General features: G+C 41.5%; 1 protein-coding gene across 2 annotated transcripts in view; it reads right to left on the reverse strand.

Moving 5' to 3' along the window:
* trpv4 (transient receptor potential cation channel, subfamily V, member 4) overlaps nt 1–22,147 on the reverse strand; it is a 130,399-nt gene that overhangs the window by 85,132 nt on the left and 23,120 nt on the right. For both annotated transcript variants that reach the window (XM_059987900.1, XM_059987899.1), the window contains exons 2-3: nt 21,192–21,556; nt 777–949 (exon numbers count right to left, since the gene is read on the reverse strand). In XM_059987900.1, the coding sequence (XP_059843883.1) occupies nt 777–949; nt 21,192–21,550 (532 nt within the window). In that variant the 5' untranslated portion in view covers nt 21,551–21,556. The remainder of the gene's footprint in view (nt 1–776; nt 950–21,191; nt 21,557–22,147) is intronic.

The following is a 22,147-nucleotide window of genomic DNA, read 5'->3' on the forward strand; positions in this document are numbered from 1 at the left end:
ATTGTATACCTGCATCAATTCTCCTCTCAATCTTCTATGACCCAAAGAATGAAGTCCTGATCTATTCAATCTTTCCTTATAACTCAGGTCATCTTGTCCTAGCAACATCCTTGTAAATTTTCTCTGTACTCTTTCAACCTTGTTTACATTTTTCCTGTAGGTTGGTGACCAAAACTGCACACAATACTCCAAATCAGGCCTCATCAATGTCTTAAACTACAATATCAGCATAACACCCCATCTCCTGTAATCATACATATACATCTGTTGTCCCCACAAATGCATCTAGATCTACTGAGTTCTTCCAGAATCTTTTTTTCTTTGTTCCAGACTACAACATCTGCAGTCCCTTTCATTATTTTCACTTAAATCTAAGTATTAAAGGTATCACCTCAGTATTGACAGGTGGGGACTACCAGAGCTTTCAGATGGTGGCAATGCAAGTCAGGATATCAATCATGTGTAGCAATCGCAACTTCCTTTCCAAGTGTTTGTTTACAATATTCCCAAAACATTGTTTTCTTTCCAGCCACGTGCTGCGGGTGTGATGAATTTATAAACAGGTTCTTTTGTTAAAAAGGAATTCACAATCTCCATCCAGTCATCCAAAAGGGGAACTTTTCTCTCAAATTATCTTATCTTACATAAAATTGTTCTCAGGAACAAATCTTCTTGGGAATTGCCTTTAAGTGGTAAGAAGGGGAGCATCAGAGTGAGTAGGTTCTCTGAGCTGTTATGGTTATGAACTTCTCACAGTGATTATAGTTTCACTTTACCTCGAAATTCCTCATCTGTTAGACGTTTCTTCTGGCTCAGTAGAAAGACAAGCAGCCCGTCCATTTCAGCAACGGATCCCTGCGACACAATGTCGAACAGAAGTGCCCTGTTAAAGACCTTCACAACTGCAGGGGGTTCAGGTGCTGGAGCCTTTACTTTTGGGCTGTTTTTACTAGAACAAAATGGAAAAGGCATGAGGTTGAGATTTGAATTGCAGTGATTCATTTGCATTTAACAGAGTACTCAATGGTGCAACTTAAATCCCTTTCATTGAAGTTTGGACAGATTCGGCATGTCATCTAAAAGTTTGACGAACTTTTATAGATGCACAGTGGAGAGTGTCCTGACTGGTTGCATCACAGCCTGGCATGGAAGCACCAATGCCCAAAAACAAAAAAGCCGACAAAAAGTAGTGGATGCAGCAGTCCATCACGGATAAAGCCCTCCCCATCTATAAGGAGCACTGTCATAGGAAAGCAGCATCCATTATCAAGTACCCCTGCCATCTAGACTGTGTTCTCTTCTCTCTGATACCATTGGGAAGGAGGTCACACAACACCAAGTTCAGGAACAGTTATTACTCTTCGAACATCAGCTCCTGAATGTCATGGATAACTTCACTTGCCTCGTCACTGAACTGATTCCACAACCTGTGGACTCACTTTCAATGATTCTACAACTCATTCTCAGTGATATTAATTAATTTGTTTGTATTTGCACAGTTTGTCTTATTTTGCTAAATGCTTGTTTGTTGTTCATTGTGTGTAGTTTTTCATTGATCCTATTGTATTTTTTCATTTTACTGTAAATGCCTGCAAGAAAATTAATGGTGACATATTCATACTTTGATAATATTACTTTCAACTTTGAACTTTGATCTACTGCTGAGGTTAATTCCAGTGCAGGCAATGGTGGGGGAGAATACAGTTGCCTCACTGTCTACTGGCTAGGGAGCAGGAAGTTAGGAAGTTTAGCCAGTGTTCTTTCTTCGATCACTATGCTATATTATCCTTGTACAAAATCATACTTATTTTATATTTATTTAGGCCCTTCCAGCCCAATGTACTTAGACTACTCAATTACACCCATTAACTGACCCTTACGTCTTTGAAAGGTGTGAGAAAGGAAGTAAGCCGATCAAGCTCGGGCTTTTCTGTTTGAAGAGAAGGAGAGCAAAAAGATGCCTTAATAGAGCTGCACAAGATGACAAGAGACGTAGAGAGAGTGGACACCCAGGGACATTCTCGCAGGGTGGAAATGAGCAATACAAGGAGACATAATTTTAAAGTGATTAGAGGAAAGTATAGGGGGAATGTCAGAGTTTAGCTTTTTATACAAAGAGTGGTGGAACATGCTGGTGGAAGAGGGTTACATTAGGGACATTTAAGAGACTCTTAGATAGGCACGTGCATGATAGAAAAATAAAGAGTTATGTTGGAGGGAAAAGTTAGATTGATCTTCAAGTGGACTAAAAGGTTGACACAACATCATGGACCAAAGGGCCTGTACCGAGTTGTAAAGTCCTAGGTTCTATAAAACAGGAGGAAACCTACAAGGTCATGGGAAAAACATACTAACACTGTTGCCTGAAGCTGCACAGGTACACATTAAATGAAATGCTCCTGTGCACATAGACTTAGTTGTCACAAAGCAGGAACTTTCTTTTACATAATGTTAATATAATTTATGAAGTTATGCTAATATAATTTTGAAATCTATGTTAATATAATTGTGAAATACCCTGTAGTTAATGTTGTACTAAAGAATATAATTCATAAATTTTCTAAATAATAAACATATCATAACCTTTACTTTGAAGCATTTTAGAGCTTCAACATATTTACATTGTCATTGTTTCAAGTTGCAGCACAGATACAAATTGTAACAATAACCACAGAATGGAAGCCAGTAGCTCATTGTTAATAAAGTGCCAGCCTGCTGAACACCAATGCCATCTAGTCAAAACATATTACTTTTGTCATTGTGCCTGTCAGTTGTTTTGACTGCCTGACATTGTTCACTTGTGTTGTGAGTTGTGGTTTGTGTTTGCTTGATGCGCATATTAGAGAAAAAATAAAATTCTGCACAGTTTTCAGGCCCTGTAAAAATTTCCTGCTCAGAACAACAGATGGTCTGTGCAGCTGTAAAAATAAATGAGAGGGAACATTGCCTACCTACCAACTCTTAGTTAGAGAGCAGCAGAATTGAACACTAACTGCTATGCTAACCTGCTTAGATTGCACTTGAGATACCATGAATAACAATGGACTTTGCATTATGAAGAGGATATAGAGATACTTGAAAAGCCACTACATATGAATTGTATCAGAAATGAGCCAGTTACACGTCAGGAATATTTGAACAGACCTGGATTCTTTCCTCTGATCAAAGGATCCCTACCAGGGATCCATGGAGCCATTGGTTAACGGTAAAGGTCCATGGCATAAACAAGGTTGGGAACTCCTGCTCTAGAGAAGGGATCACTGACAGAGTGTTTTTTTGAAATAAGGGAAAAGTCTTGATGGATTAAATATGGGTAAGATGTAATAAAAGAAACAAGAATGGACTATTATAATTATAAACACAAGAGATTCTGCAGATGCTGGAAATCCAGAGAAGCACACACAAAATGCTGAAAGAGCTCAGCGAGTCAAGAAGCATCTATGGAGGGGAATAAACAGTCAATATTTCAGGCTGAGATCCTTTATCAGGACTGGAAAGGAAGGGAGCAGAAGCTAGAATAAGAAGGTGAGGGAGGGGGAGCTAGCAGGTGATAGTTGAAACCAGGTGAGGGGGAAGAAATGAGAAGGTGGGAGGTGAAAGGTGGAAGAGGTAAAGGAATAAGGAAGAAGGAAATCTAAGACTGTCACCGATAAATCCAGCAGGGAAATTAGAGAATGGTTAGAACATGCAGTTCTTTGTGACATAGTGCATCTAAAGAGGAACTATATAAACATGAGAGGGAATGTAAAAGCGGGTTAACATTCAGATTAGATGAAGGTGGATGGGAGTTGGCTCGTGATCTACATGTAATTTGTAAAATTGGAAAATAGCAACAAGTTTCAGTTTAACTTTAAGTCATAAACTGGGAACATCAGTCTCACATGAACAGCAACACCCGAGTATACTGGAAGGCAACCATCACATTTTAAATTCTTATTTTGGCTCAAGCAACACTTCCAGAGGAGGAGGAAAACAAAGCCATTAAATGAGCCTTAAGTTGTGAGCAGAATTATTTGACCCTCGCTCTTCTAGCTGAGGCTCATCATCGTTGTGTGCCGTGTTGTATGATGTGGACGATCACGGTCTTTGAGACCACCATTGTTCTTGGTAAATTTTTCAACAGAAGTGGTTTGCCATTGCCTTCTTCTGGGCAGTGTTTTTTTTTTCTTTGTTTTTTCACACAAGATAGGTGACCTCAGCCATTATCAATACTCTTCAGAGACTGTGTGCCTGGTGCCAGTGGTGGCATTACCAAGACTTGTGATATGCACCGCCTGCTCATACACCACCGTCTGGCTTCATGTAACCCTGATCGGGGGGGGGGGGTTGCTAAGCAGGTGCTACACCTTGCCCAAGGGTGACCTGCAGACCTGCAGGTTAGTGAAGGGAAGGAGTACTCCTTTGGTAGAGACCTAACTCCACCCCACCACCTATTGACCTCGTATGCAACAGGGCAGCAGTTTTCCCCATCAGTAACAGCAGTGATGTACAAGTAGCTGTGGCCAACAAATGAATGTTGCTCCAGCTGGCTGGAGGAAGGAGACTGGTACAAACACTGGGGTCTGTGGTGGGATGACAGAGCAGGAGAAGCAGCGATATTTAGTTTTGTATTTCCTAATGACTAATATATTATAATTTTCCTTAAGATAATATCTGCAGTTCACATATGAACATTTCATTCCAATTAACATAAACATAGAAGTGTTGAATGTGGAGACATCACAGAGCAGTACAGGCCATTCGGCCCACAATGTTATACCAACCTTTTGACCTACTCTAAAATCAATCTAACCCTTCCCTCCTACATAGCCCTCCATTTTTCTATCATCCATGTGCCTATTTAAGTGTTTCCTAAATGCCCTTAATGTATCTATCTCTACCACTGACACGCACCCACCACTCACCGTGTAAAGAAACTACCTCTGACATCGCCTCACCCATTATACTTTTGTCCAATCACCTTAAAATGATGCCCCTCATATTTGTCATTTTTGCCCTGGAAAGGTCACTAGTTGTCCACTAGATCTATGCCTAATATCATCCTCTACACCTCTCTCAAATCATCTCTCATCCTTCTTGTTTCCAAAGTAAATCTAGTTTTAAGTATTAAAATTCAAAATAATATTTAGAGGCTAAATTATAGGTTGTATTGATTTATTGACTGTACTGAGATGCAGTGAAAAGCTTGTCTTGAAATCTGTTCATACAGATTAGATCCTTACGGAATGCCTTGAGGCAGAACAAGGCAAAACAAGAACATTGCAGAATAAAGTGTAAAAGTTACTGAAAGATTGCACAGCAGGTAAATAATCAGCTTCTGTTCCTAAACCAGACTCTGTGTCTTTCACTACTCCTTTCAAATCTTACAAACCTCCCTCTCTAAATGAGCCTTTATAGTTGCCTGGTGTCAAATTTTGATTGTAAACAACTCCTTTAAAATGGTTTGAAGCATTTTCCTATACTTATTGCACCATATAGGTCCTCTCCAGATTACAAACGTCTATTACAGCCCGCAGGTTTCAGAGACCAGTGAGTTGGATTAGCTGGCTGCTGTAGGGCTGACCACAAGTCTAGAAGACAAGAGTCCCTAACCTGGGGCCCCTCGGTTAATGACAGGGGTCTATGGTATAAAAGATGTTGGGAACCCTTGCTACAAGACATAGGAGCAGACTTATGCCATTCAATCCATCAAGTCCATCCATTCTCCTGCCTTCTCCTGTAACCTTTGATGCTCTAACTAATCAAGAACCTATCAACCTCCGCTTTAAATATACTCAATGCCTTAGCCTTCACAGCCGCCTGCAGCAAAGAATTCCACAGATTCACCATCTTCTGTCTAAGAAGAAATTCCTCCCCATCTCTGTTCTAAAGGGACATCCTTCTATCCTGAGACTGCGCTCTCTGGTCCAAGACTCCCCACTAATGGAGACGTCCGTTCCTTCTCCACTCTACCTAGGCTTTTCAATATTCAATAAGTTTCAATGAGATCCCCAGTCATTCTTCTAAACGTCAGTGAGTACAGGCCTAGAGCCATCCGATGCTCCTCTTACTTTAACCCTTTCATTCCCAGCTGCAGGTATCTTTGGCTGTGTGGGAACCAGTTCAGGGTCACATTTCTGACCTGAGAACAGTTCTAGCTTACAAGCAGTTCCTGGAGCCTCTGTTGTAACCTAGGGAGCTCCTGCATAAAGTTGTTTTTCAGTAACTGTCCCTGATCATTCTAAAAATAACTTCTGAAAACTTCATCATACAGCTGACTATTTTAAGGAAAGCATTTTTCAGAGATCTTTTGGAGGTTGTTCAGGAAATAATTGGTTCCAAACACAAAAATCTCCATATAAACCGGGTCAAAAATTAAAGCTGAACTCAGGCTGTGGTATTTGCACTGAGCATATTAAAATAAATAGTTGAATGAACTCATTAAAATAACAGCTGAAGAAAGTTCCCCTTTATGAAGGAATTAACTTTATGAATGGCTCAGTAGAGAAACCGAGCGTCTGAAACACACTTTCACTAAGAACATGACAGTCACACTCAATGCTTGAGTGTTTAAAACAGCTCAAAGGTGATGGGGAAGATCTGTTGTGTCAAAGAAAGCTTCCTGGGAATGAGGTCATCTGAACCTGTCTCTGAGACCCGAGCCACCACACCCTGTCCTGGCTAAAGTTGCAGACATAACAAATCCTTATTCACCATCCAAGACATTCAGCACGAAGCACAAACTCACTGAAGAACCTCTGTTCAGGTGCAACTTCATAACCGCAAGTTTGTGTGTGGGGGGGGGGTATTCCAGCACAGAGTGCAGTAAGAAAATGGATCACTCTGTTGGTACTAAAGGACAAATATTCACTTCTAAACCACATGTGTGTGAGAGAGCAACATACTCAAACATCACCACACATAGGCGACATTCATCCACAAGGCAACATTTTCCCCCTATTTTTAAATTCTAATCATGCTATTTGGGGGAAAAAAAAGCCAAAAAGACATTTAGTGGGTTTCTGTGACCAGCAGTCATTGATGTGAAGCCTCTGAAATGACTCCACATTAATTTCTGTGGGGGAAAAGTAAAATGAAGGCCTGAGATTGCTAAAATATTTTCTTGGAAAACACTCTGATGGCCTCCTTCCCTCCCACAATGCACATAAACACACTATACTACAAACTCTGCATATGAGCCTTCGGGAAAATAAATACTGTATCAATAGCAATCTCACCCATAGTCAGACAGGTAACAAGGAGCACAGCACCACACAAAATGCTGGAGGAACTCAACAGGCCAGGCAGCATCCATGGAAAAGAGTAAACAGTTGACATTTCAGGCAGAGACACTTCATCAGGAAGAGTGACAAATCTTGATGAAGGATCTCGGCTTGAAACATCGACTGTTTACTCTTTTCCATAGATGCTGCCTGGCCTGCTGAGTTCCTCCAGCATTTTGTGTGTGGTGCTTGGATTTCCAGTATCTGCAGATTTTCTCGTGTTTGAGAAAGAACAGAGGAGAATTTGGATCAAAAATATAGGCTTTAAGAAGACATTTAGCAAGGAGCAGGATCTTGAGGAGAGAATTCTGGGAATTTGAGGAGGGAATTCAAGGAGTTCTGTTTGGGTGAAAGGAAATGGAATACATTCAGGAATTAAGCATTTAACTTTTTGTATAAAATGCCAATTTATTTAATTACTTGAATTTAGTTTTGCCAGCAGCTCTGGCAGGACTTGAACTTACATCTCTGGATCAGTGGACCTCAGCTCTGGCTACTATACTGGTAACTTAACTGCTTGGCTGCTGTATCCATCATTGCTCCAAAACTGAACTGTTACTTTCTCAAGGGCGGCACGGTGGCATAAGGTTAGCATAAGGCTTTAGCGTTGGAGTCCCACTGCTGTCTCCCCAAGAACCTCTGAGTTCTTCGAATTCCTCCCACATTTCAAAGACATACGGTAAGGGTTAGTGAGCTGTGGGCATGCTATGTAGTCGCCAGAAACATGATAACACTTTTGGGCTGCCCCCAAATATCCTTTGATGCAAACAATACTTTTTACTGTGCACTTCAATGTACTTGTGACAAATAAAGCTAATCTTTAATCAAATTTTCACAGTTTGAGATTTTCAGAGATTTTGAAAGTCAAAGTATCTAATCTACCTTTCTCTTTCTGCCTTAAACCTACTTAGATCACAAGATATCGAAGCAGAATTAGGCTATTTGGCCCATCAAGTCTGCTCTACCATTTCATCAGGGCTGATCCATTTTCCCTTTCAGCCCCAATCTCCTGCCTTCTCCCCATATCCCTTCATGCTCTGACCAACCAAGAATCTAACAGCCTCTGACTTAAATATCCCCAGTAACTTGGTTTCCACAGCTGCCTGCAGCAATGAATTCTACAGATTCACCATACACTTCCTTAGGACATTCCTCTTCACCTCCATTGTAAATGGACGTCCCTCAGTTCTGAGGCTGTGTCCTCTACTCTTAGACTCACCCATCATAGGAGATATCCTTTCCATCTCCATCACAGCTTTCAACATTTGATAGGTTTCAGTGCAATACCCCACCATTTGTCTGAATTCCAGTGAGTGCAGGTCCAGAGCCATCAAACACTCCTTTGTCAGCCTCACTCTCTCTTCCATATAATTTCACACTGAGTCCCATTTACTCTCCCATTTCAATTATCTACTGTCAGAGCCCTTCTGCTCTTTACTTTCATTATTGAAAGAAATCCTTATGCCTCACTGATAACAGAAGCAGTTCCAGTCTCAGTTTCCTCTGCTGCGCCTTTATTAGTTCACATTTTCAGCAACTTTGTGAGCGAGGTTGTTTGGAGTCGAAGACTGTGGAAGCAAGTCTGACTCGTCACATCGACATGGGTAGAGGAGCCACTGCTTCACCTCTCCAGAGTTCTGGTCTCAATCCTGATCTCAGGTGCTCTCTGTATGGAGTTCATACCTTCTCCCTGCAACTATTCAAGACTCCCAAAAGTATTCTGTTTTTTATTCCACATCCAAATGACGTGAAGGTTGAGTGTTAATTGGGTGCCTTAAATTGTCCCTAGCATGTAGGTGAGTGGAATTGATGGGTAAAGGGAGGAGATAAATGGGTTTAGTACAATTGAGTTCTTAGTGCTTGGGGGTGAACTCCGTGTACTGTATGATGTATGAACAGGAGCCACCACTACAAATTCTAGGCCCTTGTTTTAGTGTGTCAATCCCCAGCATTTAAAACCCAGAAGAAAAACACCTAAAGATTTACTTCGGGATATGTACAAACATTTGTATTTCTACCCATGTAATAAATATTCTTGAACTTGCGAGACAGAAAGTTTCTATTAGCCTCAATATTTCTTACTGGTTCAACAGTCTTTACTGTGAAAAATAGCTTACAATCTTTGTGATGCTTTCATAGTTCAGAATTGCTGGAAGAGTTACAGTAAATCCAAATGTTCTTCCACTGCTGAACTTCCACCTCTTTCCCACTGCCTCCCCAGACCATTTGCTGCCATGGCACCCAATGCCCAGGACCTCTTCTCACCCCTTATGTTTTTGTACTCTCCCCCAATCTGTACCCCGAACTGTGGTACAGCTTTTCAAACAATGCATATGTCAATGTAGCTGCAAATGAAATTTGTTCAAACCCAAACTGTAACTGAAATAAGTTCTCAGCATTGGATTAGAAATCATCACAATTCTAAGGTTGGTAGTGTGGAAAGCGTAGGTGATTGTCTTAAGTAACAATGGGACATTTCTAGGATGCAGGGCTGGGCTGATAAGTGACAGATGGAGTTCAATCTGGAAATCTGGAAATGCGAGCAGTGATACACTTTGGAAGATCAAGCTTGTAGGTGTACTACAAGGTTAGAGGCAGGATTCTTCTCTCTGTGGAGAACAGAGGGATCTTGGGGTCCACATCCATTAATCCATGGAAGCTGCCACACAGGTTGATAAGGTGGTTAAGGCCTTCATTAGTTGGGGCATTACGTTCAAGAGTTGAGAGGTGATGTTGCAGCTCCATTAAACTGTGGTGAGACCACACTTGGAGTATTATGTTCAGTTCTGATTACAATACTGTGCAAAAGTCTGGATTCTTTTATATGGTTTCAGATAGTATGCCTCCACAGAGCCCTGTTCTCAACATCATCAAGGCTGTCTGGGAGTACCTGGAGAGACAGAAGCAAGCAAGACCTGAGAGAACTGATGCAGTTTTAAAGGGAAAGGGTGGTCACACCAAATATTGATATGATTTAGTTTTTTTTTTACTGGTTACTGCTCATTATAGTAAGCTTTCTGACATTTAGAAATTTTGCATTTCTTTATGTTTGAAAGCATCTTCACATTACAGTATTTTTTAATATGTACCTAAGCCTTTTGCACAGTACTGTACCTCATTATAGGAAGCTTTGGAGAGAGAGCAGAGGAGATTTACCAGTGAGCTGCCTGTATCAGAGAGCATGTCTTATTTGGAAAACTGGAGCAAAGGAGGATGAAAGGTGACTTGATAGAGATGTATAGTTGACAGGAGGCATAAATATAGTGACAGCCAGAGACTTTATCCCAGAGCAGCAGGATTAAAGTGAGAGGATATAATTTTAGATGATTGAAGGAAAGTACACAGGGAATATCAGAGTTAGGTTTTTTTTACACAGAGAGTGGGTACATGAAATGTGTTGGCAGGAGAGGTGATAGAGGCACGTACATTAGGGATATGTAAAAGAACCTTAGATAGGTACATGGATGAAATAAAAATGGAGGGCCATGTGGTTAGATTGATCTTGTAGTAGGTTAAAAAGTTAACACTGTTATGTTTTGTAACTTCCAAACATTAAACTAATTCAAAGGAAAGCAAAAGAGGTGGAAGACAAGTCATGTACTTTGCTTTTTACTTTAAGTGAGGTGCAAGCATATCACATGGTAGTGTGATAACATATAGAATTGACATACTCATACATATTACCTACTATGAATTAATTATCCAAACAAACAGGAATACTTAATCAACCAATATATTTATGTATATGTATACTGTAATTGATTTATTGATTATTATTATTATTGTTATTTTCTCTTCTATATTACGTAATGCATTGAACTTCTGCTACTACGTTAGCAACTTCCATGTCACATGCCGGTGATGATAAACCTGATTCTGACATACAATAATACTCAAATATTACTGAAATGTTAAATACACAACAAGCATGAATTTGTGGACCAAAGGTCTGTACTGTAATGTATTTTTTAATGTTTTCCATCTTCTATGTTCACTCTTATGGTTTACGGTCATTTCAGAATCTATCTGAACTCAGTCATTTTAAGTCAATACAGTATAAATAAAAGAATTTCTTATCTCATTAACATAGAAGGTGGAAGGTACAAGAGCTCGGGACTCGCACCTCCAGCTTCAAAAACAGTTACTACCCCTCAACCATCAGGCTCTTGAACAAAAGGGGATAACTACACTCACTTGCCATCCATTGAGATGTTCCCACAACCAATGACCTCACTTTAAGGGCTCTTTATCTCATTCTCTCATGTTCTTGTTATTTACTGGTGTTTATTTATATTTGCATTTGCACAGTTTGTTGTCTTCTGCACTCTGGTTGATCTCTGATTAACCATATAACCATATAACAATTACAGCACGGAAACAGGCCATCTCGGCCCTTCTAGTCTGTGCCGAACGCTTACTCTCACCTAGTCCCACCGACCTGCACTCAGCCCATAACCCTCCATCCTTTCCTGTCCATATACCTATCCAATTCTACTTTAAATGACAAAACCAAACCTGCCCCTACCACTTCTACTGGAAGCTCGTTCCACACAGCTACCACTCTCTGAGTAAAGAAATTCCACCTCATGTTGCCCTTAAACTTTTGCCCCCTAACTCTCAACTCATGTCCTCTTGTTTGAATCTCCCCTACTCTCAATGGAAAAAGCTTATCCACGTCAACTCGATCTATCCCCCTCATAATTTTAAATACCTCTATCAAGTCCCCCCTCAACCTTCTACACTCCAAAGATCCTGTTACAGTTACTATTCTATAGTTTTGCAGAGTATGCTCTCAAAATGTCTCTCAGGGTTCTACACAGTGACATATATGTACTTTGATAATAAGATTTACTTTAAACTTTGGACTCTAGAGCATTTTAAAGAGATTAAAGTGACCTTTAAAGATTTGGCTTTATTTATTAGATGTAAGTGCAGTGAAATGTGCCATTTGTGTCAATGATCATCACAAAAATGAGGATATGTTGGGGGCAGCCCGGCAGTGCAGCCATGACCCTGGTGCCAACATAGCATGCCCACAAATCTCTAACCCTTACTGACCCATACAGCTTTGGAATGTGGACGGAAACTGGAACACCCTAATGGGTCCTATGCAGCCACAGGGAGAATATACAAACTCCTTAGAGACAATTGAACCCCAGTCACTGGTGATGAAAACCGTTGCAGTAAATGCTACACCAATGTACGTAAGTACTGTACTTCTAGCTATATCCAACTACAAGTCTCTTGTGATATGAGCTTCATGATATATTGTATACAATGAGTGTCCTGGCAAAATTTAATCCAGTCACTAACTCTTTGAAAATAATACAAGCAATATTCCCCTTGCATCATCAGAATGTGACTTGTTTGAAGTTGGATTTTTTTCTCGTCACTGAAATTTTTACTTAGTTGATTTAAGTAACTTAGCTAAACTCATTATGGTTGTAGGATGGAGGTAAGTCTCTGCCAAAGAAGTTGTAAGGCACTCCTTCCCTCTGCTGGCCTGCAGGTCACCCTTGGGCATGGTGTTGTACCTGCTCAGCCCCTGATAGGGGTCATGTGAAGCCACAGGAGCAGGTGGTGGGTGGTCGTGTGAGCAGCTGGTGTATATCACAAGTCCTGATATGTGAACACTGACACCAGACAGACCATCTCTGAAGGGTATTGATAATGGCTGACATCACCCATCTTGTAAAGACACTGCCCAGAAGAAGGCAATGGCAAAGCACTTCGATAGAAAAACTTGCCAAGAACAATCATGGTCGTGGAAAGACCATGATCATCCAAGTCATATGACATGGCACATAATAAATACAGAAAAGTCATTGATTTAAAAATACTCTACATTAATTCTTTTTTTTAAGTTTGACGTTTCCTATTAGCTTCTGCATAAATAATGCCAATTAATTTTATTTGACAGTATTATGGTAGGGAAACGGTTGGCCAGGAAACTTCATGCTGTCATGGAGTTACACAATGTGTAAAAAGGATCTTAGCTCACCATGTCTACAGAAACTGTTGAGTACTCCTATCTATTCTAACCCTTCTTACTAGCACTTGATCTATAGCCTTTTGCACCTTGATGGCTTGAGTATCTGAGATACTTCATACATGCAGTGAGAGTCATGACTTCCGCCACCCCCTCAGGCAGTGCATTCCAGGTTCCAATCTCCCCCGAGTGCAAAAGTTCATACTCAGATCCCCTCTGAAATTCTTACTCGTTAGCTAAAATCTATGCTCTTGGGCTTTAGGTACTTCTGCTATGGCCCAAAATTTCCTACTGTCTAACCTTTCTTTGCTCCTCATTACACTGTATGTTTGGCTGTCCATCGTATCCGAAAATGACAGTTAGACTTGTGCAATCCGTAGGTGGCTGCTGAGTCCAAGTTGTGAGTGACATAGAGACACGCTATCAGGACATGAAAACCGTGCTGGATCTGGAAGTGGAGCCGCTGTTTTTGATTTCCTTCTTTATTGGGTACTGATTAATACTGCTTGGTGTCTCTCCACCAGGTTGTCGTGAGTGCTTCTAACCAAGGCTCACCAGCCGCTCCAGTCTTGCGCACACTCTTCTAGCTGTTTTGGTACAAGCCCAGCTTGAGCAATGTCAGCTTTCACACAGTCTCTCAACAGCTTGAGGATTCAGGAATCCTTTATTTAATGCAGACAAGTGTGAGGTGTTGCACATCGGTAGAACCAACCAGGGTAGGTCTTACACAGTGAGCATTAGGACACTGAGGAGTGCGGTAGAACAAAGGGATCTGGGAATACAAGTCCATCATTCATTGAAAGTGGTGTCACAGGTAGATAGGGTCATAAAGAACACTTCTGGCACATTGGCCTTCTGAATACAGGAGATGGGATGTCATGTTGAAGTTGTATTAGATGTTAGTGAGGCCTAATTTGGAGTATTGCATGCAGTTTTGGTCACCTACCTACAGGAAAGATGGAAATAAAATTGAAAGAGTGCAGAGGAAATTTACAAGAATGTTACAAGAATAAGGACCTGAGTCATAAGGAAAGATTGAACAGGTCAGGACTTTATTCCTTGAAACACAGAAGACTGAGAGGAGATTTGATAAAGGTATACAAAATTATGAGGGGTATAGATAGAGTAAATGCAAGCAGGCTTTTTTCCACTGAGGTTGGCTGGAACTACAATGAGAAGTCATGGGTTAAAGGTGAAAGGTGAGAACATGAGGGCAAACTTCTTCACTCAGAATTGTGAGAGTGTGGAATGAGCTGCCAGTGCAAATGGTGCATGCCAGCTCGATTTGAACGTTGAAGGGAAGTTTGGATAGGTACATCGAGGGTACGGTTTTGAAGGGCTATGGTCCCAGTGCAGGTCAATGGAGTAAACAGTTTAAACGGTTCGGTGAAGTGCCTGTTTCTGTGTTCTGTGTTGCTATGGCTCTGTAACAAGCCCTGTCCACAGAAGCTGTGCTTTATAATTGTGGCCTCAACACTCATGGTTTCTGCCCTGTGGAGGACCTCTAGGTTTGTGACTTGGTAATCTCAGTGTAACCGTTGATCCAATAGGTGGCATCTTTGGAAAGTGTGGCATCGTTTGTGAAAAGTTTAGACAGTATACTGCACTAAACTGTCAGCCTGAGGGGCCTCTCACATTCCTGAGGGGCTTGGAGCCATTACCCAACCCAAAGTTAAGTTGCCAGCATGATAGTAACCATCCATTTCACTTCCCAGTCTAGTTACTTGCTCAGTCTCATAGTGCAGCAAACCTTGTTAAAATTGAGCTCAGCTTTCAATTCACCTGCTGAGACATTTGTCAAAGCATGTATAGTCCAGAAAGCAAAGCCAAGGGTCTACATCTAGGGCATAGCGAGTCCAGACTTGGAAGCCTGAAGGCCGAAGACCAAAGGTAGAGGCCTGAAGGAGTCATGAGGGACCAGGTCACCAGGGTCAGAGGTCAATGCATCTGGAAGTCAAGACCAAAAGGTCAAACCCATGATTGACAAGTCCTGAGACGCAGTCCCAAGTTAGAGATCTGATGGCTGTGAGACTGGTGGCCCGGAAGCCTGTCCTGGGATTGAAAGCCTGGAGGGGTGCCAAAGGGCTTTGTTTTGCTGTTGTTGTCTTGTTGTTTTTGCTTGGGTTGAACATTGTGAGCATATTATGTTGGAATGTGCAGCCCCTCAGCACATCCTTGGGTGTTAACACAAATAACGTATTTCTCTGTAATCTTTGATATACATGTGACAGTAAGTCTGAATCATAATGCAGATGCAATATAATAGTGCATAAAGATGAACTTCAGGCACAAAATGAGTGAATAAATAACATTTTTCAACTTGTTTTAAACTTGTCAGCTACCTGATTATGAACCTGTTGAGCCCTGCAGCTGCTGGAAATTACCCAATCTGTTTCTCCTTAGGGACGTACGTGCTTAGATAACAACAGTGCCCAGTCGCAGTAGAGCCATGGGTAACACAGGATGAGCTCACCAATACTCTCTGATAACTGGGATGTTTGAAATCTGGACCCCACCCCAAGCAAAATTCAGCCCAGAAAATACTTTTAACCAAGCCATGAACTCTCTGAAACACCAAAAGAGCAAATATGCATTTGCATAATCTCTTCAGTCTCTGCTAGAAATCCTAAATAACTTTCTACATGTATTGTTGAAGCATGGCCAACTGTTGAAATTCTGGGGAATGTCGCAGCTGATGAGATGAGTAATACGATAATCAGATGCTGATTAAAACTTTAGTTAGACCACTTTTGGAATACTGTATGCAGTTCTGGTCACTACATTACAGAAAGAGTACAGGAGGCTTCGAAGAGTGTGCAGAAGAGATTCTTAATCACCGCGGGGTGAAGTAGGAAAGCATGCTTATAGGAGTACAGAAACATTACTGCACTGTCTACTGTTTTAGTCTCCTTGTTTGAGAAAGATATGAACATGAGAAGCAGTTGACAGGTTGATTGCAGCTTGAAGATAAAGAATTAAGGAAGTTTGGCCTGTATTGTTTGGAGTTTAGAAGACTGAGAGAGATAACCTTATTTAACTGTATAAATGACTTGATGAGGAAGAATTTCCTTAGCCAGAGGGTGGCGAATCTGTGACTCTTCTACCCATGTTGATGTGACGAGTCAGACTTGCTTCTACAGTCTTTGACTCCAAACAACCTCGCTCACAAACTGCTGAAAATTCTACCACTCACCTACATGCTAGGGACAATTTAAGGCACCCAATTAAAACTCAACTTCCACGTCATTTGGATATGGAAAAAAACAGAGTACTTCTGGGAATCCCTCATGGTTGCAGAGGGACAGTGCAAACTACATAGAGAAAGCACCTGAGATCAGGATTGAGCCCAGAACTCTGGAGAGGTGAAGCAGTGGCTCCTCTACCCATGTCGATGTGACAAGTCAGACTTGCTTCCACAGTCTTCGACTCCAAACAACCTCGCTCACAAAGTTGCTGAAAATGTGAACTAATAAAGGCGCAGCAGAGGAAACTGAGACTGGAACTGCTTCTGTTATCAGTGAGACAAGGATTTCTTTCAATAATGAAAGTAAAGAGCAGAAGGGCTCTGACAGTAGATAATTGAAATGGGAGAGTAAATGGGACTCAGTGTGAAATTATATGGAAGAGAGAGTGAGACTGACAAAGGAGTGTTTGATGGCTCTGGACCTGTACTCACTGGAATTCAGAAGAATGGGGGGTGATCTCATTGAAACCTACCAAATGTTGAAAGCCCTCAATAGGGTGGAGATGGTGGGAGAGTCTAAGACCAGTGGACACAGCCTCAGAATTGAGGGGTGTGCTTTTAGAATGGAGATGAGGAGGAATTTCTTTAGCCAGAGAGTGGTGAATGTGTGGAATTTGTTGCTACAGGTGGCTGTGGGTCCAAGTCATTGGATATAGTTAAGGCAGAGGTTGATAAATTCTTGATTAGTCAGGACATGAATAGATACAGGGAGAAGGCAGGAAACTAGGGCCGAGAGGGAAAATGGATCAGCCATGATGAAATGGCAGAGCAGACTTGATGGGCCAAATGGCCTAATTTTGCTCCTATATCTTTTGGTCGTTTGGCCTCATACAAAATTCTGGCAGGATAAATGTTGAGAGAATGGAGGAACATAGTGATTGTCTGCATAGTTTCAGAATACTGCCTGCAGCATACATAACCTTGCCTCTCCCCAGCACTGTTTTGATTTAAATAGTTTTGAATCAGCCTACAAAATCCTAATCCACCCTCTGCAATGCAAGAGAACAGATCGCGTCTTGCACTACCATGACCTTGTCTTTTGTTTTGTAATAATATCTTGCAAATGCACCGTGTTTTTTTTTCACCGTACGGTGTAATTTTATGCATAATTTATATTCTCTGAGGATCTCTCCTGGACCCAGCATATCGACGCAGTTATCAAGATGGCAAAACAGTGGCTATATTTCATTTGGAGTTTGAGGAGAACTGGTTTGCCACCAAAGACACTTACAAATTCCTACAGATGTACCATGAAGAGCATTGTAACTGGCTGCATCACTATCTAGTATGGGGGGTGGGGGGGGGAGGGTGCAGTGCACAGGATTGAAATAAGCTGCAGAAAGTTGTGAACTCAGTCAGCTCCTTCAGGGGCACCAGGCTCTGTAGTATCCAGAACATCTTCAAGGAGCGATGCCTCCAAAAGGTGGCATCTGTCAATAAGGACCCCATCACACAGGACATGCCCTCGTCTCATTGCTGCCATCAGGAAGGAGGTACAGAAGCCTGAAGGCACACACTCAATGATTCAGGAACAGCTTCGTCCCCTCTGCCATCTGATTTCTGATTTTTTGTCGGCCACAGTTTTGTTACTAGTGAATTTATCATTGTACTATAGCTCACTGTACTTGTGTATGTGACAGTAAAACTGACTAGACTTGAATAAGGAGTTGAGGATTAACTCCTTCCCGTTGAGCATTATGAACTTTCTTGAATACCCCAGCCCAGAGGGATGTGAAAAATAAATCATCAAATACATTAATGCATGACCATAAGACATGGGAGCAGAATTAGGCCATTCAGCCCATCAAGTCTGCTCCACTGTTCCATCATGGCTGATCCTGGATCCCACTCAACCCCATATACCTGCATTCTAACTATAACCTTTGATGCCCTGACCAATCAGGAAACAATCAACTTCTGCCTTAAATATACACACAGACTAGGCCTCCACAGCAGCCTGTGGCAGAGCATTCCAAAGATTTACTACTTTCTGGCTAAAAAAAAATCCTCCTTACAGATCAGCCATGATCTTATTAAATGGCGGAGCAGGCTCAACGGGCCAGATGGCCTACTCTTACTCCTATTTCTTACGTTATATTCTCTTTACCTCTATTCTAAAGGGTTGGCCCTCAATTTTGAGGCTGTGCCCTCTAGTTCTGGATATCCCCACCACAGGAAACATCCTCTCCACAACCACCTTATCTAGTCTTTCAAAATTCAGTAGGTTTCAATGAGATTCCCACACATTCTTCTAAATTCTAGTGAGTACAGGCCCAAAGCTGCCAAATGCTCCTATATGTTAACCCCTTCATTCCCAGAATCATCCTCTGGACTATCTCCAATGACAATATATCCTTTATAAATATGTTGCCCAAAACTGTTGACAATATTCCAAGTGCAGCCTGAATACTGTCTTATAAAGCCTCAGCATTATCTCCCTGTTATATCTATCCCCTTGAAATAAATGCCAACATTGCATTTGTCTTGTTGACCACAGACTCAACCTGTAAATAAACCTTCTGGGAGTCTTGTATGAGATCGCCTAAGTCCCTCTGCATCTCTGATGTTTAAACCCTCTCCCCATTTAGATAGTAGTCCGCACCATTGTTCCTTTTACCAAAATACATTATCATGTATTTCACAACACTGCATTCCATTTGCCACTTTTTTGCCCATCCTTCCAATTTGTCTAAGTCCTGCTGCAATCACATTGTTTCCACAGCAATATCTACCCCTCCACCTATCTTCATATCATCTGCAAACTTTGCCACAAAGCCATCGATTCCAATATCCAAATCATTGATAAACAATGTAAAAAGTAGCAGTCCCAATACTGACTCCTGAGGAACAACACTAGTCACTGGCAGCCAACCAGAAACGGACCCCTTTATTCCTACTCACTGCCTTCTGTCTGTCAGCCATGCCAGTAGCTCTCCTGTAATGCCATAGGATTTTATCTTGTTAAACAGCCTTACAGTATGGGGGGCACCTTATCAGATGCCTTCTGAAAATCCAAGTAAATGACATCCACTACCTCTCGTTTGTCCATCCTGCTTGTTACTTCCTCGAAGAACTCTAACAGATTTGTCAGGCAAGATTTCCCTTTACAGAAACCATGCTGACTTTGACTTATTTTATCATTAGTCTCCAAGTACCTCAAAACCTCATCCTTAATAATAGACTCCGACACTTTCTCAGCCACTAAAATTAAGCCAACTGGCCTATAATTCAGTCATTCAACTTTCTACTCACTTTTGCTACCTTATATGCTCTTCCATTTATGTTTTTGCAGTCCTTAATTTCCTTTATTGGCCACAGTTGCCTACCCCTGCCATTTGAGAACTTCTTTGTCTGTGGGACATGTCTATCCTGCACTTTGTGAACTATTCCCAGAGACTTCAGCCATCCCTGCTCTACTGTCATCCCCGGCAGTATCCTCCTCCAATCCACCCGAGCAAGCTCCTCTCTCAATTCCCTTTATTCCATCACGATACTGAGACATGTGACTTACACTTCTCCCTCTCAAACTGCAGTGTGAATTCAATCATATTATGTTCACTGCCTCCAGAGGGTTCCTTTATGTTAAGCTCCTTCATAAGATCTGGATTATTACACAACACCCAATCTAAGATGGCCTTTCCCTGAGTAGGCTCAAGCACAAGCTGCTCTAAAAAGCCATCTCATAGGCACTCAACAAATTCCCTCACTTGTGATCCAACACCAATCTGATTTTTCCAATGCCCTTGCACATTCGAGTCCCCCATTACAATTGTGATATTACCCTTATGACATGCCTTTTCCAACTCCCTTTGCACTCTCAACCCTACATCTTGGCTACTATTTGGAGGCCTGTATATGATCCCCAGATTGTTTTTTTTACCCTTGCAATTTCTTAAATCCACCCACAAAGATTCAACGTTTTCTGACCCTATGTCACCTATTTCTAAAGATGTAATTCCAACAGAGCCACATCACCGCCTAGGCCTTTCTGCCTGTCCTCACGATACAAAGTATATCCTTTGATGTTAAGCTCCCAACTATGGCCTTCTTTCAGCCCTGGCTCAATGATGCCCACAGTTTCATACCAACCAATCTGAAACTGTGCCACTCAGCTTGGCAAAGTGCATTCTGATCAGTTGCATCACCACTTAGTATGAAGGCTCCAATGCACAGAATCAAAAGAGGCTGCAGATGGTTGTATAACTTCAACATGAGCTCAACAATCGAGGACATCTTCAAAAGTTAGTGCCATCTGGGACATGCCCTCTTCTCATCACTACCATCAGGAAGGAGATACAGAAGCCTGAAGACGCAAACTCAGTATTTTAGGAACAGCTTCTTCCCCTCTGCCATCAGATTTCTGAAAGGAGAGTGAACCCACAAACTCTTATTCCTCTTTTTCACTATTTATTCCTTTATTGTAACTTATAGCCACTTTTATGTCCTGCACTGTACTGCGGCCACAAAACAACACATTTTACCACGTATGTTGGTGATAATAAACCTGATTCTGCAGATAGAATCAGATTTTTGATCGAATAGCTAGTCTAAGATTATAGAGAAATGTTAGGTAAATGGAGCTGATACTGCAATCGAACCTTATCAAACGCACACAGTCAACTGGCAATTCTACTCCTAATGCTCCATCCCAACACATGGATGTTAGAATATTTCTAGTTATCTTTGTCATACTCACTCTTTGGCTGGTTTCCTTTTCTTCCGCTTGTCATCACTGCCTTGCCGGTAGGATCCATAGTCAAAAAGCGAATCCATAGGGGCCTTTTTAGGGGCAGGAGCCATACTGGGCATAGACGAGTCATAGATGGAGGATTCCAAAAGGTCAATCGGATTCGGCATTCGGTTCTTAAATGCCCCCTGGAACTTGGATCTCAGATTCTGTTTGTTGCTTTCGCCATTTTCTCGGGCTGCTGGCCGCGGTGCCTCAACAGCAGCACTGGCCTCATCGTTCTCAAACAGGTTGGCCAGGGAGGACAGAGGGAAGCCTTCTTCATTAGGGTTCTCCATGCTGTTCCGTTTCCCAGAATCCTCCGCCATCAGCGCCTAAATGGCAGAAAAAGTATTCTGTAAATTATCACTCCGAAAAAATTACACAAACTGAGTCAAAATGACTCAACAATCTATAGACACAAAGAATTCTGTTGATGAGTTCTAACAAAGGATCTTGGCCTGAGACATCAACTGCTTATTCTTCTCCATAGATGCTCCCTGACCCGCTGAGTTCCTACAGCATTTTGTGTGTGTTGCCAACAATTTTGTCTCTCAAAAAATAGATTAGCTGTTAGGTACATGTATAATTATGACAGGATAGAATACGGGAGAGGGTTTTCATTTAAGAGAGAGAGACCAGAATGAGCAGCCAGAAATACAAGTTAGTTACTAATAAAGCCAACTTTTAAGAGAAACTTCTTAATTCAAATGTTGATTTAGAACGTGCAGCCTGCCACCAAAGGGAATAGTTGAAGCAAGAAGCTTCAATACATTCAAACAGAAGTTCAAAATAGATATGCAAGGAGACAGTGAAAAATATTTCATTAGAGATAAAGAGATCTGGGAGAGGCTTGTGTTCAAAATAATTGTTGGCAACAACATCTTGGTCATGCGATGCACTCCTACTCACAACATGGACAATAA

This window comes from Hypanus sabinus, chromosome 13 (genome assembly GCF_030144855.1).
Source record: "Hypanus sabinus isolate sHypSab1 chromosome 13, sHypSab1.hap1, whole genome shotgun sequence".
In the NCBI taxonomy this organism is placed as follows: Eukaryota; Metazoa; Chordata; class Chondrichthyes; order Myliobatiformes; family Dasyatidae; genus Hypanus; species Hypanus sabinus.